Source organism: Hoplias malabaricus, chromosome Y (assembly GCF_029633855.1).
Source record: "Hoplias malabaricus isolate fHopMal1 chromosome Y, fHopMal1.hap1, whole genome shotgun sequence".
NCBI lineage: Eukaryota > Metazoa > Chordata > Actinopteri > Characiformes > Erythrinidae > Hoplias > Hoplias malabaricus.
Window position 1 is genome coordinate 56770716 of NC_089820.1, and position 18263 is coordinate 56788978.

Consider the following 18263-nt stretch of genomic DNA (forward strand, 5'->3'; position numbering starts at 1 on the left):
ACACAGAGAGAACACACTACACTCCTCACAGACAGTCACCCGGAGGAAACCCACGCAGACACAGAGAGAACACACCACACTCCTCACAGACAGTCACCCGGAGGAAACCCACGCAGACACAGAGAGAACACACCACACTCCTCACAGACAGTCACCCGGAGGGGAGGTTTGAACCCAGGACCCTGGAGCTGTGTGTCAGTGTGTCACTGATGAAGGACTAGAGGACGAGCGACACACACTGTGCAGCGACAGATGAGCTACTGTCTCTGACTCTACATCTAGGTGGACCAACGAGGGAGGAGTGTCTCACAGAGTGGACACAGGGGTTTAAAAACTCCAGCAGCACTGCTGTGTCTGATCCACTCTACACCAGCACAACACACACTAACACACCACCACCACGTCAGTGTCACTGCAGCGCTGAGAATGATCCACCACCACATCACACCTGCTCTGTGGGGGTCCTGAGCACTGAAGAATGGGGGGTGGTGCAATAAAGTATGCAGAGCAACAGATGTACTATAGTCTGTGATCAGAGCTGAGGGAATGGACAGTGAGAGTTTGGCCAGAAATGAGGGGTTTTGCTGTGGGCTGTTAGTCAGTATTTAGTTATGAACTGATGATGCCAGCCAATCATCATCGAGGGGGCGTGTCTTTCTCGTCCTGGTAGTCCCGGACTGAACTTCTAGCCAATCCCAGCGCGGGGGTGTGTCTTTCCCCTCTGTAGACTGAGTGTGAGAGTGTGTGCTGTGTGAGAGAGAGGATGGAGTTCGAGGGGAAGGTCCTGCCGCAGATCGGCGGGTTCGGGCGCTATAACCGGGTCCTCGCGCTCTTCAGCTGGTTCCCGAGCTTCGCCGTGTCTCTGAACCTGTTCTGCGACGTGTTCTTCACCCAGGTCCCGGACTCGTTTCACTGTGAACCGGACCCGGCGCTGCTGCCCTCGGCCTCTCTGCTCGCGAACCTCTCCGCGCGCGCGCTGCTCGAGCTCTCGGTGCCTCGCGATAACGGCTCGAGCTCCGGGCTGAGCCACTGCGAGCTGTACCGGTACCGGCGGAACCTTAGCGACTTCAGCGACCTCACCGAGAGCGCGCACAGGGACACGGTGCCGTGCACGAGGGGCTGGACCTACAGCAAACCCGCCGGACTCCACAGCAACTTCGTTACTGAGGTGTGTGTACTTGTCTGTGTGTGTGTGTGTCTTCTTCTGTCTGCCTCTGTGTGTGTGTGTGTGTGTGTCTGTCTGTCTGCCTCTGTGTGTGTGTCTGTCTGTCTGTCTGCCTCTGTGTGTGTGTGTGTGTGTGTGTCTGTCTGTCTGCCTCTGTGTGTGTGTGTGTGTGTGTGTCTGTCTGTCTGCCTCTGTGTGTGTCTGTCTGTCTGCCTCTGTGTGTGTGTCTGTCTGTCTGCCTCTGTGTGTGTCTGTCTGTCTGCCTCTGTGTGTGTCTGTCTGTCTGCCTCTGTGTGTGTCTGTCTGTCTGCCTCTGTGTGTGTGTCTGTCTGTCTGCCTCTGTGTGTGTGTCTGTCTGTCTGCCTCTGTGTGTGTCTGTCTGTCTGCCTCTGTGTGTGTCTGTCTGTCTGCCTCTGTGTGTGTGTCTGTCTGTCTGTCTGCCTCTGTGTGTGTGTCTGTCTGTCTGCCTCTGTGTGTGTGTCTGTCTGCCTCTGTGTGTGTCTGTCTGTCTGCCTCTGTGTGTCTGTCTGTCTGCCTCTGTGTGTGTCTGTCTGTCTGCCTCTGTGTGTGTGTCTGTCTGTCTGCCTCTGTGTGTGTCTGTCTGTCTGCCTCTGTGTGTGTCTGTCTGTCTGCCTCTGTGTGTGTCTGTCTGTCTGCCTCTGTGTGTGTGTCTGTCTGTCTGTCTGCCTCTGTGTGTGTGTCTGTCTGTCTGCCTCTGTGTGTGTGTCTGTCTGCCTCTGTGTGTGTCTGTCTGTCTGCCTCTGTGTGTCTGTCTGTCTGCCTCTGTGTGTGTCTGTCTGTCTGCCTCTGTGTGTGTGTCTGTCTGTCTGCCTCTGTGTGTGTGTGTGTGTGTGTGTGTGTGTCTGTCTGCCTCTGTGTGTGTGTCTGTCTGCCTCTGTGTGTGTGTCTGTCTGTCTGCCTCTGTGTGTGTGTGTCTGTCTGTCTGCCTCTGTGTGTGTCTGTCTGTCTGCCTCTGTGTGTGTCTGTCTGTCTGCCTCTGTGTGTGTCTGTCTGTCTGCCTCTGTGTGTGTCTGTCTGTCTGCCTCTGTGTGTGTGTCTGTCTGTCTGCCTCTGTGTGTGTCTGTCTGTCTGCCTCTGTGTGTGTGTCTGTCTGTCTGCCTCTGTGTGTGTGTCTGTCTGTCTGCCTCTGTGTGTGTCTGTCTGCCTCTGTGTGTGTCTGTCTGTCTGCCTCTGTGTGTCTGTCTGTCTGCCTCTGTGTGTCTGTCTGTCTGCCTCTGTGTGTGTGTCTGTCTGTCTGCCTCTGTGTGTGTGTCTGTCTGTCTGCCTCTGTGTGTGTGTCTGTCTGTCTGCCTCTGTGTGTGTGTCTGTCTGTCTGCCTCTGTGTGTGTGTCTGTCTGTCTGCCTCTGTGTGTGTGTCTGTCTGTCTGCCTCTGTGTGTGTCTGCCTGTCTGCCTCTGTGTGTGTGTCTGCCTGTCTGCATCTGTGTGTGTGTCTGTCTGTCTGCATCTGTGTGTGTGTGTGTGTGTGTGTCTGTCTGCGTCTGTGTGTGTGTGTCTGTCTGTCTGCCTCTGTGTCTTTCTGCCTCACTGTATGTCTGTCTGTCTGCCTCTGTGTGTGTGTGTGTCTGTCTGTCTGCCTCTGTGTGTGTGTGTGTGTCTGTCTGTCTGCCTCTGTGTGTGTGTGTCTGTATGTCTGCATCTGTGTGTGTGTGTGTGTCTGTCTGTCTGCATCTGTGTGTGTGTGTGTCTGTCTGTCTGCATCTGTGTGTGTGTGTGTGTGTGTCTGTCTGTCTGCATCTGTGTGTGTGTGTGTGTGTGTCTGTCTGTCTGCATCTGTGTGTGTGTGTGTCTGTCTGTCTGCATCTGTGTGTGTGTCTGTCTGTCTGCCTCTGTGTCTTTCTGTTTGTCTGTCTGCCTCACTGTATGTCTGTCTGTCTGCCTCTGTGTGTGTGTCTGTCTGTCTGCCTCTGTGTGTGTGTCTGTTTGTCTGCCTCTGTGTGTGTGTCTGTCTGTCTGCCTCTGTCTTTCTGTTTGTCTGTCTGCCTCTGTGTGTGTGTCTGTCTGTCTGCCTCTGTGTCTTTCTGTTTGTCTGTCTGCCTCACTGTATGTCTGTCTGTCTGCCTCTGTGTGTGTCTGTCTGTCTGTCTGCCTCTGTGTGTGTCTGTCTGTCTGTCTGCCTCTGTGTGTGTCTGTCTGTCTGTCTGCCTCTGTGTGTGTGTGTCTGTCTGTCTGCCTCTGTGTGTGTGTGTGTCTGTCTGTCTGCCTCTGTGTGTGTGTGTGTCTGTCTGTCTGCCTCTGTGTGTGTGTCTGTCTGTCTGCCTCTGTGTGTGTGTGTGTCTGTCTGTCTGCCTCTGTGTGTGTGTGTGTCTGTCTGTCTGCCTCTGTGTGTGTGTGTGTGTGTGTGTGTGTGTTTCTCTCTGGAAAGAAGCTGAGAGATATTCCTCAAACCTGGGTTTAACTTCTCAGTAACTCCTTGATAAACACTGCTTTGTGGAAAAGCTCCAGTTGTAATGTTTTGCTTTGTTTTGGACCTGGACGCCTGGGGCCAGAACTGAGCCGTGTCCTTCCAGCACTGATTACAGATGGAGCCGTTCCACATTTCAGCTCGTGTCCTCTGTCCGTGAAGGTGAACTCCACCCAGACTGTAAACACTGAGCAGTGAAAGCCCTCTGGCTCCGTCAGCGCTCACAACATCGTTCCACTCTCTTATTGTTCTGCAACATTACAGCAGACGTAAACAAGCTCCTAGAAATACAGCTGCCAAAGTGTGTTCTTCAGATCGAGGCCTTAGAACAACCACCTTCGGTTCTCTAGGGAACATTTCACTGTAGTGTTCCTTAAAGGCAGCCCTGTGAACCAACAGATCACACTCAGTTTTGATGGAGAAAACAAGAGCTGAGAAATAATAGAAATGAGCCAAAATAGAGAAAACATCAACAGTGAAATAAGAGGTGAGCAAAGTTGAAGAAAAATATGAGGAGAAATAAGTGAGCCTAGCAACAATGGAGAAAGATGAGAACTGAGCCAAATCTGAGAAAATGAGTGAGGAGAAATACGAGAGCAGATGAAAATTGAGCCTGGCAAAATAACTGAGAAATACGAGACTTAAGAAATCAAGAAAGAAGCAATAAGACAACTGAGCAAGAATGGAGAAAACAAGAGCAGAGAAAAAGAATAAGAGAACAGAGCAATAATGGAGAGAGCAGAAGTGGAGGGGTAAGAGAACCCAGCAAAAAAAAACACACAGAAAACAAGAGCAAAGTAATATGACAACAGCATAAACTGAGAAAGTAAGAGCAGTCAGATCACTGGTGGTATTTTGATTCCAGAACTTTGTTCCCTTGTGGGTTCTTTAAGGAATTTTCTAGGATCTTTTGTGGTTTGCAGAATTAAGCACAGCTTTGTCTGTGTCGCTCTAAATCCAGAGCAGCAGGATCTCGACGCTCTGTGTGTGATGAAATGTGCTGTGGGTCAGTGTTGTCATTACATCGTCGTTGTAATGTTCGGACGTTACTGATGTCCACGCGGCGGTGTCCGTGAGTCAGGGCAGAGTGCGCTGTCTGCTGTGTCCCCCACAGGAAGACCACAGCCCCCTGGACTTTTTTCCTGAAGCCTTGACTCAACAACCGTGTTTCCCTCCGTGTTTCCCTCCGTGTGACGTCTGTGGAATTTAAACAGGGCCAGGTCCTGTATTTCCAGAGAGAGAGGGAGGGAGGGATGGATAGAGAGAGAGAGAGAGAGAGAGAGAAACAAACAGAGAGAAATAGGATTGGAAAAGAAAACAAGGATGCAAGAGAGAAATAGTGGGGGCAGAAGGACATAGAAAAAGAAAGGAGAGAGGGAGAGAGAGATAATAACTAGAAAGTGCATTTCCCAAAGGAAACACAGCGCTTAAATGGTTCCTATTTCCTGCTTGGCTGTTTGCTAGACTGTGGTTGCTATGGTGTTGCTAATGTGTGGCTGAGCTATAAATGTTAGTTGCTGAGGTGTAGCTATGGTGTAGGTGTTGGTTGCTAGTGTTGCTAGGTGGTAACTATGGTGTTGTTGTTAGTGGTTAGGTTGTTGCTATGTTAAAAGTTTTGGTGAAAAGGTGAAAGACACTGTAACTTGGACATGTGAGAAATTGAATGGAAGTGATGGAAGAAAGTGACTCCGGGTGACTGTCTGTGAGGAGTGTGGTGTGTTCTCCTTGTGTTTGCGTGGGTTTCCTCCAGGTGATTGTCTGTGAGGAGTGTGGTGTGTTCTCCCTGTGTCTGCGTGGGTTTCCTCTGGGTGACTGTCTGTGAGGAGTGTGGTGTGTTCTCCCTGTGTCTGCGTGGGTTTCCTCCGGGTGACTGTTTGTGAGGAGTGTGGTGTGTTCTCCGTGTGTCCGTGTGGGTTTCCTCCAGGTGCTCCGGTTTCCTCCCACGCTCCAAAAACACACGTTTGTAGGTGGATTGGAGACTCAAAAGTGTGTGTGTGTGTGTGTGTGTGTCGCCCTGTGGAGGACTGGCGCCCCCTCCAGGGTGTAATCTCTTTTGACCGAAATACTGCAAGATTGAAAGTTAAGATTTTGTTCTTAGGAAAAATCTATCTGTTTCTCTCTCTCTTTCTCTCTCTCTCTCTATCTATCTGTTTCTCTCTCTCTTTCTCTCTCTCTCTCTCTGTCTCTCTCTCTCTCTCTCTCTCTCTCTCTCTGTTTCTCTCTCTCTCTCTCTCTCTCTCTCTCTCTCTCTGTGTGTGTGTCTCTCTCTCTCTGCTCATGTGTGAACAGTGGAACCTGGTTTGTGGAAACTACTGGAAGATTCCTCTGCAGCACATCTGCTTCATGACTGGTTGGATCCTGGGCTACATTTTCCTCGGCGCTGTTTGTGATTGGTGAGTTTTTCACGAATTATTGAGTTATTTGAACGAATAAATCTTTAATTGTTAATTGGAGATGGGTTTGTTTGTGTAATGTGTTTTATATATATTCCCTGATGTAAAAACTGGGTGAGTGTGTGAGTGACAGGGTGAGTGTGAGTGTGTGAAACTGTCCACAGGTGTGAGTGACTGGGTGAATGTGTGAAACTGTCCACAGGTGTGAGTGACTGGGTGAGTGTGTGAGTGACTGGGTGAGTGTGTGAAACTGTCCACAGGTGTGAGTGACTGGGTGAATGTGTGAAACTGTCCACAGGTGTGAGTGACTGGGTGAGTGTGTGAGTGACTGGGTGAGTGTGTGAAACTGCCCACAGGTGTGAGTGACAGGGTGAGTGTGTGAAACTGCCCACAGGTGTGAGTGACAGGGTGAGTGTGTGAAAATGTCCACAGGTCTGAGTGACTGGGTGAGTGTGTGAGTGACTGGGTGAGTGTGTGAAAATGTCCACAGGTGTGAGTGACTGGGTGAGTGTGTGAGTGACAGGGTGAGTGTGTGAAAATGTCCACAGGTGTGAGTGACTGGGTGAGTGTGTGAGTGACTGGGTGAGCGTGAAACTGTCCACAGGCGTGAGTGACAGGGTGAGTGTGTGATGCTCTGTGATGGACTAGTGATCTGTCCAGGGTCTCCCCACGGGTTCCAGGTCCGCTCTGGACCCACCACGATCACTGTGGTCAAAAAATAAATGAATGAACTCACCACTGCCCCATTAATAAGTATCAAAACAACAGATTCCCCATCAACAGCTGGAGCGAACGCTGGTGGCCACCCGTGACTGACCTTCAGAGTGACAGCAACATTTCTCTTGATCTCGACGATGTTCTGAATCGTTCTGATGTCGTACCTGTACCTGTCCCTGTGTGTTTTTCAGGTTGGGTCGTCGGCGAGCTCTGCTGATGTCCGTGTCTTTGTCCGGTTTGCTGGGAGTGGCCGTGTGTCTGTCCAACAGCCCTGTGGCCTTCCAGCTGCTCCGTCTGTGTCAAGGCAGCGTCCTCGCTGGAGTTTTTCTCTCCTCTTATATCTCCCGTGAGTCATGTGACCTCTGCATCTGACTCAAAACTCTGGACATTACGACCCTGACTAACTGGCCGTCTGTTACAATATGCTCCGTGTCCAAGCGCAATGTGTGCGGTGTTCTCCCCCTGTGTAAACAGCCCCTGTTCAGAACGCCCGCTTTCAGCACCTGTTCCTTTAAATGATAATGAGCCGCTCGCTGTTCACCCCGACCCCGAGCGCACAGCAGTGAGGAGCGAGGAGCAGAAGCTCTGGTTTTTAGCCGTTTTCACTCTGTTCTCTTTCTTCTCCGTTTTTACTCAGTGCTCTTATTTCTCCGCGCTCGTTGTGTCTGTTTTGCTGAGTTTACCCTCGTCTTTTCGCTCTCTCAGACGAGGGGACGGGGCCATTCTAAAGTCTAGGCACTAGACGTCAGAATCAGTGCAGGCTCGTTTTATCCCGTGTTTTCAGATGTGTTTAGAAAACTGACAGGCTGGTCTTGTGGTCTTCATTGTGGTAGATAACTGTCCCTGACTGGCTGCATTCCTGTTGCTTATAAAACAATTAAGATCATGTGAGCAAAGAAATGTTAAAGGGCCCATATCACAGAAAGAAATAGAAAGAGGAGCGTTAGAGTTTGTCTGTAAACACCAGGTACGTTTCAATATGTAAAAGGAAGGTGGTAAAGGGTTTAATGTTAAAAAATGGACTAGGTTTTTAGGTTTAGTTCGTGACTGGACTGGACAGTGCAGGATATGAGCCCTCTGAAGTGCCCTTGTGTGTTTGGAGGAGGGTATTTGTGTTTATATTTATCCAGTGTGGCACGCAGAACAGGAAGCTTCTGTTTTTATGTTACTCCCTCTTTATGTCACTCTTACTTCCTGCCTGTTGTTTGTGTTGTTTGTTTGAACAAAATCATGCAGAAACAGATTGAAGAATTATTAAAAACCCCGTGTATCGAGGGCAGGCCTGATCTGCAGAAACCCCCTGCCCTGTTTTCTGGGGGGTTCCCTTCTGTAAATAGAAAGTGAGACATGATTGACAGTGCTCAGGTGTGTGCTCGGTTACGAAATGCTTTCCGTTAATATCTCGGTGAGGCCAGGGTTCCGGTTTTTAGTGTCCTCCAGGACACGGGAGCCCACTGCATCCTGACCTCGGAGCCTGGTTCGTGGAAGTGCCGGGGCTTTACCGTATGAAAGCAAACCTGGATTTAGTGCAATAGAAAGTAAAAGAAAGCTGACTGGGTGGTCTTGTTTCACAGTGTGTGGGTTGGCGGGCTCCAGTTTCCCACATTAAAGTGCACACATGCACAGAATAGTCAGCATGAGGTAGAAAGACAGACAGACAAATAGACAGACAGGTGATTTTACTGATTCCTAAGAGAAAATGTTTGGTTACAGCAGCACAAAGAACATCAAGACAATACAGCAAATACACACACACACACACACACACACACTAACCCACTAAACATACACTATAACACACACTATAAAACAGCAAACACACACACCAAACACATCACACACACTCTAACACAACTAGCACACACACTAACCCACTAAACACACACTAAAACAGCAAACACACAGTAAGAAAACATGAACACATACTATCACACACTGACACACACACACACACTAACCCACTAAACACACACTAAAACAGCAAACACACAGTAAGAAAACATGAACACATACTATCACACACTGACACACACACACACACTAACCCACTAAACACACACTAACACACAGTAAACACACACACACACACACACACACACACACACACACACACACACTAAACACACAGTAAAAACACATGAACACATACTATCACACTCTAACCCACACTGATACACACTGATCACACACAAACAGAATGAGACAGTGATATAACAGTGACACAGATTGTGTAAGCACTTTTTAGTCGTGTCGACACATTTAGGTGCTCAAACATCAGAATGAGCCCATACACACATTCCTGATTTATACTCGTCTTTCTAAATCCACATTCTCTTAGAAATCAAAGGACCCCGCTGCTCTGCCTCTGGTCTGGGGTCTGGAGGTAAAACAGACTCTAAACGAGGTCCGCCGGGTCCTTCCCTGGGTTTTCCATTGTGGGAAACTGGTGTTTTTCCTACTGTTCTTCCTGTGATTGTTGTAGTGTGTGTATGTGTGTGTGTGTGTTAGTTAATAATTGTTAACTCATAGAGGAAAAGCTGCTGAGGGAAATCTTTGTACTGTGCTTTCTCACAAACAGCCCAGGAATCCCATCTGTGTTCTAAAGTGTGTGTGTGTGTAGGGGGGGGTTGGTTGGTTGGTTGGTTGGTTGGTTGAAGGCAGTGTGGGAGACTGTGTTTTCCTAAAGTGTGTAGGCGTGGATGGTGCAGAGTGTTACAGGATCAGAAGGAATCTCAAAACACACACACACACTCCCAGTGAACACTAGATTCCTCAGAGGTCACAACACTCAGTCCATGTAGAAAATGAGGGAAGAACTGACCTTCGCTGGATTTACAGCCTCGGTTTTTCTGATTCACAGCCAGCGTTTCAGAACAATAATAGGATGGAGAGCTGTGGGAGGAAGAGAAGTCTCTCTTTCCTGTTCTCTCTATAGGAGACTAGAAAGAGCCGTAGATTCCTCCCTGGAGATGAGGCGACTCAGGTGTTTTGGGAAGCTCTGAGGACCCTGTGAACCAGGCAGAGGTCACCTCTCCGTAACTCAGCACTGTGTTTAAAGTAAAGGAGAATTCCTCCAGTTCCTCTTAATTAAATGATTGAGATATAAACAAGTTGACTGTGAATAGTGTGGTGTTCTGAAAACAGTGGTGATGCTGATAGGAACCAGACGTCTGAAGAGTTTAAACCCTACTCCCTCTTAGATCTGCATTACTGAAGTTTTATTACCTGACATGGGCATTTCTGTGAGGAGTGTGGTGCGTTCTCTCTGTGTCTGCGTGGGTTTCCTCCGGGTGACTGTCTGTGAGGAGTGTGCTGTGTTCTCCCTGTGTCTGCGTGGGTTTCCTCCGGGTGACTGTCTGTGAGGAGTGTGGTGCGTTCTCTCTGTGTCTGCGTGGGTTTCCTCCGGGTGACTGTCTGTGAGGAGTGTGGTGCGTTCTCTCTGTGTCTGCGTGGGTTTCCTCCGGGTGACTGTCTGTGAGGAGTGTGGTGCGTTCTCTCTGTGTCTGCGTGGGTTTCCTCCGGGTGACTGTCTGTGAGGAGTGTGCTGTGTTCTCCCTGTGTCTGCGTGGGTTTCCTCCGGGTGACTGTCTGTGAGGAGTGTGGTGCGTTCTCTCTGTGTCTGCGTGGGTTTCCTCCGGGTGACTGTCTGTGAGGAGTGTGGTGCGTTCTCTCTGTGTCTGCGTGGGTTTCCTCCGGGTGACTGTCTGTGAGGAGTGTGGTGCGTTCTCTCTGTGTCTGCGTGGGTTTCCTCCGGGTGACTGTCTGTGAGGAGTGTGCTGTGTTCTCCCTGTGTCTGCGTGGGTTTCCTCCGGGTGACTGTCTGTGAGGAGTGTGGACCCTGTGAACACCAGGGTCCACAAATCCATGTGTTCTGCTGAAAATCTCCAGATATTTATATCGTAATTTAAAAAAGCAGAAATCTTTCACTGCACTGACTTGTTTTTCATTGTACAGCTTGAATGACTTTGTTTACTGATCAGTGACTCTCTCTCTCTCTCTCAGGTCTGGAGCTGTGTGATCCTCCTCACAGGTTGATGATCTCCATGGTCAGTTGTTTCTTCACCATTTTTGCGGAGCTGCTGTTGCCGGGTTTGGCCGTGCTGTGTGGTGATTGGCCGATTCTTCAGGCCGTGGCTACCCTGCCGCTGCTGCTGCTGCTCTCCTACTGGTGGTCAGTCAGACGTTTCAGATCAGTCAGATGTTCACACACACCGTAATACACGGTCGATTTGTCGAGTCTGATTTTGGAGAGTGATGTGTGTCTGTGCGCATGGAACTGTAAAAATATTCCCTGCTCAAGCACCAAGCTTAGAGTTTGAGCTTGTCTTGATTAAAGGGAACGTCTACGATTGTGGGAAAATTCAGCTCTAAACTGTCTTTTAAGGTGGAACTGTATGTTTAAGGGGAAAAAACAACTGATGAAATTTAACTCATCTATACGTTTTTATTCACTGAATTACCACAGAAACGTATTTATAACTAGAGATGTTTAGTTTTGTAGAACTGTCTGTAATGCAGTTAGCCATCTCCCGAGTTTGGAGACAGTTCCACCTTAAGTGGTTAGAAATAGAGCAATATCCTCATCTTGGTTCATGCTTTTCAATGTTTTGAGTTCTGTTCATAGTCTTAAACAACTCCGAGAGAGAGAGAGAGAGAGAGAGAGAGAGAGAGAGAGAGAGAGAGAGACTGACTCACTACCTCACTATCTCACTCATTACCTCACCTCACTCACTACCTCACTATCTCACTCACTACCTCACTCCTCACTCACTACCTCATTACCTCACCTCACTCACTACCTCACTATCTCACTCACTACCTCATTACCTCACCTCACTCACTACCTCACTATCTCACTCACTACCTCATTACCTCACCTCACTCACTACCTCACTATCTCACTCACTACCTCATTACCTCACCTCACTCACTACCTCACTATCTCACTCACTACCTCATTACCTCACCTCACTCACTACCTCACTATCTCACTCACTACCTCATTACCTCACTATCTCACTCACTACCTCATTACCTCACCTCACTCACTATCTCACTCACTACCTCATTACCTCACCTCACTCACTACCTCACTGTCTCACTCACTATCTCACTCACTACCTCATTACCTCACCTTACTCATTTCCTCACTCACTACCTCACCTCACTCACTGACTCTATCAGACCAAGCCAGTTTGTGTTTTCAATCATTTACAGACACTGGGGCTTTGTAAACACTTTAGATCAGTTTTGAGCGCACAAACAGACAGTTAGCAAATGGTGAGGAAACATCTGAGTTTTATAAAAAGTGTTTTTTGATTACACTTGTGAGTTAGGCCTTTAAACACTATACTATAAGTCTGTCCCAGTTTAGTATTCTCACCAATTTCTGTTCCAATCCAGTAGTGTTCCCCGAACCCAACCGTATCCTAAACTAATTACATCTAAACACAACTTTATCCTGAGAATATTGTCTAACATTTGTTTCACCGTATTAAGTCTTTTTATTTTAATTTCCTGTCGTATTTCTATTCTCCCACATTCCCACATGTTATCTATGTATTTCTCGTTTGTAAAGCACTGTGAATGACCACATTGCATGAAAGGGGCTATGTATCCAAATGAATCCGGACCACATTCTGTCTGACTCTGTATGTTCAGTGTTTAATGGATTGTACACTGGTGTGTTTCAGCTGGGCGTCTGTATTCCCCGAGTCTCCTCGCTGGCTCCTGGCCACGTATCAGATTCCTCAGGCCAAGAAATGCCTTCAGATGTTCTCCCTGCGGAATGGAGTGCATATGAGAGATGAGATCTACCCCGCTGAGACGCTCCTGACAGGTACCAATATGTCTTTTCTGTCTCTGTCCATTTTAGCCCTTTAATTCACCATGTGCACATTTGTAGCCAAAGTCCCTGTGAATACAGCCCCCTACAGGTCGTATCCCACAGTGTGAGTGTGTGAAACTGTCCACAGGTGTGACTGGGTGAGTGACAGAGTGAGTGTGTGACATTGTCCACAGGTGTGAGTGACTGGGTAAGTGTGAGAATGACTGGGTGAGTATGTGAAACTCTCCACAGGTGTGAGTGTGTGAGTGACAGAGTGAGTGTGTGACATTGTCCACAGGTTTGAGTGACTGGGTGAGTGTGTGAAACTGGCCACAGGTGTGTGAGTGACTGGGTGAGTGTGTGAGTGACTGGGTGAGTGTGTGACACTGTCCACAGGTGTGTGAGTGACTGGGTGAGTGTGTGAAACTGTCCACAGGTGAGTGTGTGTGAGTTATTGGGTGAGTGTGTGAGTGACTGCGTGAGTGTGTGAAACTGTACATAGGTGTGTGTGTGAGTGTGTGAGTGTGAAACTATCCACAGGTGTGTGTGTGAGTGACTGGGTGAGTGTGTGGTGCCCTGTGATGGACCCTGTCCATAGTGTATTTTCTCCTTGCCCCCCACACATTCTGAGTTGTCTCTGGACCCACTGCTCCCTCGACCGGGAGGTGGATGGACATATGAATGAATGAACATGAAGGTGTCATTGGTTTAAAACTGTTGTGGATTGTTCTGACACGGCCTATGTAATCATTCCTTTTTGGTCTTCACCTTTGGACCTGTTCCATGTTAATCTAAGCTGTCCATCGCTGAGTTTCGACTGAGTCTTGTGACTTTTTTCCCTGTGATAAATTACGTGTGACTTAAGAAGCTATTGAGTATGACTCAGTTCTGTGTGATTCACATATAAAAGAGCTTTCCTTTGGCAGTTGCTAAGAAAAAAATATTATTGTGGATGCTTCCTGATGCCAGTCAGCCCTCTGCACCAGTGGGGCATTAGTAATATGAGAAAGAGAGGGAGAGAGAGTGGAACAGAAAGAGAAATGTTAATTCCAGCTTTCCCCAGCTGCTATGCATTGATGCGTTGTCCTCTGTGCTTCTTAATGCCGGCAAAATGTTCCAAATTGTTGACAGAAATTGCATTAGTGAAGATCCAGCTCTGTCAGGGACAGTGAAAGAGTCTTTTTAAAAGATCCTCCATGGACAGATTTGACCTCCGCTCTGCTGGAGGATGTTAATGTGGTCAGGAATGCAGGCTGCACCAAAATTGGTGAATTAAGTGGCTGCTGCAGTTCTGCCTTTCACTTATTTGATTTTATTAAACTCTACTCTCCTCTCGTTTTCCATCGTGCAGAGATTGACGTGAGTTTCCCAGACGATCCCCAGCCTCAGTTCCATCACGCCCTCGAGCTCCGGCATACCAGAGTCATCTGGAGGAACTGCCTCATCTTGGCGTTTACCCTGTGAGTTGCCATAGAAGCGCTACACCTGGGTACACACACTTCATAAGATACTGCGTGCCTTGGTTTACCAAATACCTGGGCTACCTGTGATGACTTGTTTGGACAAACCCAGGGGTGAATGTTAACACTGACTATTAATGGCCTGTTTGAGTTGTAATGTTAAGTAAAGCACTGAGCAGAAATCCGAGGGTTCACAGGGTGAAAGGGGGCTAATAAAGTATGCAGAGCAACAGATTGACTACTGTCTGTATTTGTAAAACCACAAAGAGCTCGACCACACTTACAAGAGATTAGCGAATCTCTTGTAAGTTTCTGTTTAAAGGAGCCTCTGTAACCCCTGACCTTCTTGTGTAATATGTATGTAACAGCAAAGCCTCATCTTCTTTTCCAATCAATAAGATCAATACACATTTCCACAGAGCTGTATGTGAGGAGGTTGTTTACCTGTGTTTAATGGTGTTTCTTTCCCTGCTCCTCAGCTTCATTGGGACAGGGATCCAGTACAGCTTCACCCGCAACATCCACCTCTACTCTCCGAAGTTTTACTTCGGCTATTTCCTGCGTGTGCTGACCGGAGCGCTGGCGTGCGTGTTCCTGTGCGTGTTTGTGGACCGAGTGGGCCGCAGAGGGATCTTACTGCTCTCCGCCATCGTCACAGGCCTGACCTCACTGCTGCTGCTGGCCCTCACTCAGTGTAAGAGCATTCAGACCTTAACGCATCACACTCCTATCACTGGACACTCTTTCATACCATTGCATCGTACTTAAACTACTCAACTACTTGTTTGGTGTTCTATTAAACAATTCGTGTCCTGGCCCTGGTTCTGGAAGCGGGTTCTTGTTTAGCGGCTGTTCTCTCGTGGTTCAGAGCGAGTCGAGTAGGGACTAAACCGTGGCGTGTAAACCTTGCAGAGCGCTGATTGTCCAGAGAGAGTCGTCACTCTACGCCACACAGCGCAGACGACCAGCACCAACTCTCCATCTGTAAAATCTCCAGCTGCAGCAGAGATCACGTTTGTTTTGACGCCGTGGTCTTTTGAAGAGGTTCAAACGCTCCTTGGATCGGTGGCCGACGAAAGAATCCAGCGAGAGCTGGACGCTGCAACAAGGAAGAAACAAACTCTACTGATCTGTCTGAACTGATGACGGAGCTGTGTTCAGTCCCAAACAACAACAACACGCCGATACACCATGAGTAAACACTGCTTAACGTTACCGCCGCCGTTGTTGTGGTTTCCATTGGCTACATTTCAGGTGCGGGGGCTGTGGTGATGGCAAACACACCAGGTCCCAGGCACCAAAAAGTAAGCAGAGCTGAGTAGAGTTGAGTAGAGTAGAGTCTGTACCATGCAGTGGAAAAGCGGCAATAGTCACGTTAGAACATCCCTGTGTATTGGTCAGTGTTATTCTATGGTGCACATTAAGGTACAGGAAAGTGTCTACAAACCTTTAAACATCTAGTACATCAAGGAAACCCTTGATATAAACATGTTTGCCTCTTCCCTGTTCCTCCTCAGACCTGAAAGGGGTGCTGGTGCTGATGCTCTCACTCCTGGGGCTCCTCTCCTCTCAGGCCCTGGCCATGCTCAGTGTGTTTTTCGCCAGTGAGGTCATGCCCACCGTACTGCGGTAAGCTGCACTTGAACACTCATTTTAAGAGGGCTACAATCTGTAGAGCCTACAGCGACATCTCACAATCAAACCCCATTGTCTCAGTCTGCTGTAATGTCTGTGTTTCTCTCTCTCTCTCTCTCTGACCGTCTCAGAGGTGGAGCTCTGGGTCTGGTGATGGCGGCGGGGTCTGTGGGCATGGCGGCCTCGTCTGTGATGGAGCTGCAGAACAACGGCGGCTACTTCCTGCACCACGTGGTTTTTGCCTCCTTCGCCATCCTGTCCGTTCTCTGCATCATGCTGCTGCCCGAGAGCAAGCGCAAAGCCCTGCCGGACTCCCTGAAGGACGGAGAGAGGCTGAGACGTCCTCCTCTCTTCCTGTCCCGCACAGAGAGGGACAACCTGCCCCTGCTGCGAACGAGGCAACCTGCCTCAGAGTATAACCCCGACAACTACTCCCGCCTCGTCAGCGCCACCAGGAAGATGCTGTCCAAAGATTCTGTGCCCTACAAGATCGCCGTCCCGTCCCAAACGCCACTGCTGCCCAGTAATAGCACCACACAAACAGGACAAGACCAGTCTTCATAGCAGAGCCGCACCGCTCCGCTTAGAGACTTTTAATGCTTTTCAGAAACCGTCAAATGACACTAAACACTGTGTTACAGCATCAATGCAAAGTTTACTGATATTTTGAGACTTCAGAATCATTGCCAACGAAGTGGACGACGACACCACGCGCACCGTTTATTTTATTTAACTTTTATTAAAAATATGGGCTCCTTAGCGGCTCAGTGGAGAAGATTTCGCCAAAACCGTGAATGTCGCAGTTCCCGCTACGAGCTGCTCACCTCAGCCTCAGCCTCAGCCCCAGCCACGCGTCTAAAGGAAGATCGCTTTAATGCAGGGCAGTGTTTATAATCCTTAGAAGGCAACACGGCACGTCTGTATTCCCTCAATGATTGTGGACACAGACTGAGACGAACATGTCAATCAAACGCCATGAAAGAAGCTGAGCTCCTGTTGTTTCCCTCTGATAAGCTGTTTAGGAAAGAGCAGTCACTTCTGAACGGCTGTCTTCACCAACGCTCGCCTGTGATTGGTCAAATGAGCTGGTTGTAACTTGTTTTCCCAGCAGTAGGATGTTTTGAGGACCCTGGCAAATAGAAGCCTCTTCTTTAGCAGCTTCAATGTCGTGAAGTGCCTCTTTTTTTCTTCTTTCCCTTTAATATTTAATTCCCCCTAGTGTACACACCTTTGCTAATGTGTTTACTGACACTTGTGTGGTGGTAGGTGGCCTCAGGCGTTAGATCAGAAATGTAAACAAAGACTGAATTGAAATAGTTGGTTGTAGGGAAAATTACGGGCTCCGATTTCTTTCCATTGGTGGAGATCGGAATCATGGGTAAAAATATATTTCATATCCAAACTACCATTGAACGTACACATTACCTCGATCATCCTCTTTAATCACGTATTCAGGGTTGCTCCGAGTCCAGATCACACCGCGTACAGAGCCCCAGTCCATCACACGGCGTCACGCTCCTCTGACGTCTGGTTCCTATCACACCTCACTGTAAACGAGCCTGACTTGGGCAGGAGGTGGAGCTGCCCTTTTAAAAGTGATGGTGTATGTTCGGAGAAGGTGAGGTCCCTGTTTTCTGAGCCCCACCTTTGTGAAGATGTGTGGGTGACACCTGATTCTTTATGTTTGTGCTGTGGGAGAACACCTCTTCTCTCAGTGTCATGTCTCTGACTGACGGTAAAGCTTCGGTAACGTAATGCTCAAGGGTCACTTGAGAGCTGGTCCCTATCCACTTAGCCACTCAGTCTCATGGCTCTCGTTAAGTCATGCCTTGTGACCGGTTTGTCCTTTATTTAGCCTTGATCTCACTGAAAGGTGCTCGAATACACCCCACTGTCATTTTGATCGTCATTCCTTTCAAAGCCGAGCCATGTCCGTTCTCTTCATTTAAAACACAGCTGCAGCTCACACTGTGTGAACATCTGGACCCAGTGGGCATGGTCCGACATCTCCAATCTCCATGTTTCTGTGTCCAGAAGTTTGTAGACGCCCATTTTATGAGTAATTTTTAAGATTTCCACACAAGAAAAGCGCTAAAAATATAGAACGGGGTGCTCTGAATTAGCTCAGGTCATCGTTCCCACTGTCGAGTGTTGGATAGAGGGGTGTACAACCCTCCCACGTTGGGCTACGCAGCAGTGGAGCTGTTCTCTGGACCTTTGAGGTGAGCTGGTGTAGAATTGATGATCCAGAACTAAGTCTCCACCATCAGTACCTGACCTCATTGCTGTTGGTGGGTGAACACAATCAAATCCTTACAGCTATGTTCCAACGCGTAGAGTAAATGCCTTCCAAGAAAGAGGGCTAACTACCTGTTGATTTCCGTGAATGCAGAAGAAACACTGGGCGAATGGTGTCCGCAAACTTTTGGCGCTTTGTTGTGTTCCCATGTGATGTTTGCTGTGGTCTGAGGAGCGCTGAAGGATGTGAGAATCACTGTTGTAACGTATGGATGTCACTTCAGGGATGTGTTTCTCCTTCTTCCTCCTCTTTTCCAACTGTGAAGCTTTTGTTTGTTTTGTTTTTTTGGAGAACGCTTGTGAAGCCTGGGAACTGGTTTTATTTTTGTAATATGTTTGTACAT

General features: G+C 48.4%; 1 protein-coding gene across 1 annotated transcript; it reads left to right on the top strand.

The window, feature by feature from the left end:
- The first annotated feature begins 750 nt into the window (after window positions 1-750).
- On the top strand, window positions 751-18263 carry LOC136678749 (putative solute carrier family 22 member 31). The gene is made up of 9 exons (XM_066656877.1): window positions 751-1168; window positions 5879-5982; window positions 6891-7045; window positions 10702-10870; window positions 12393-12538; window positions 13878-13986; window positions 14466-14680; window positions 15504-15615; window positions 15753-18263. Exons 1-9 carry the CDS (start codon window positions 764-766, stop codon window positions 16183-16185), a joined length of 1848 nt encoding a protein of 615 aa, XP_066512974.1. The 5' UTR covers window positions 751-763; the 3' UTR covers window positions 16186-18263.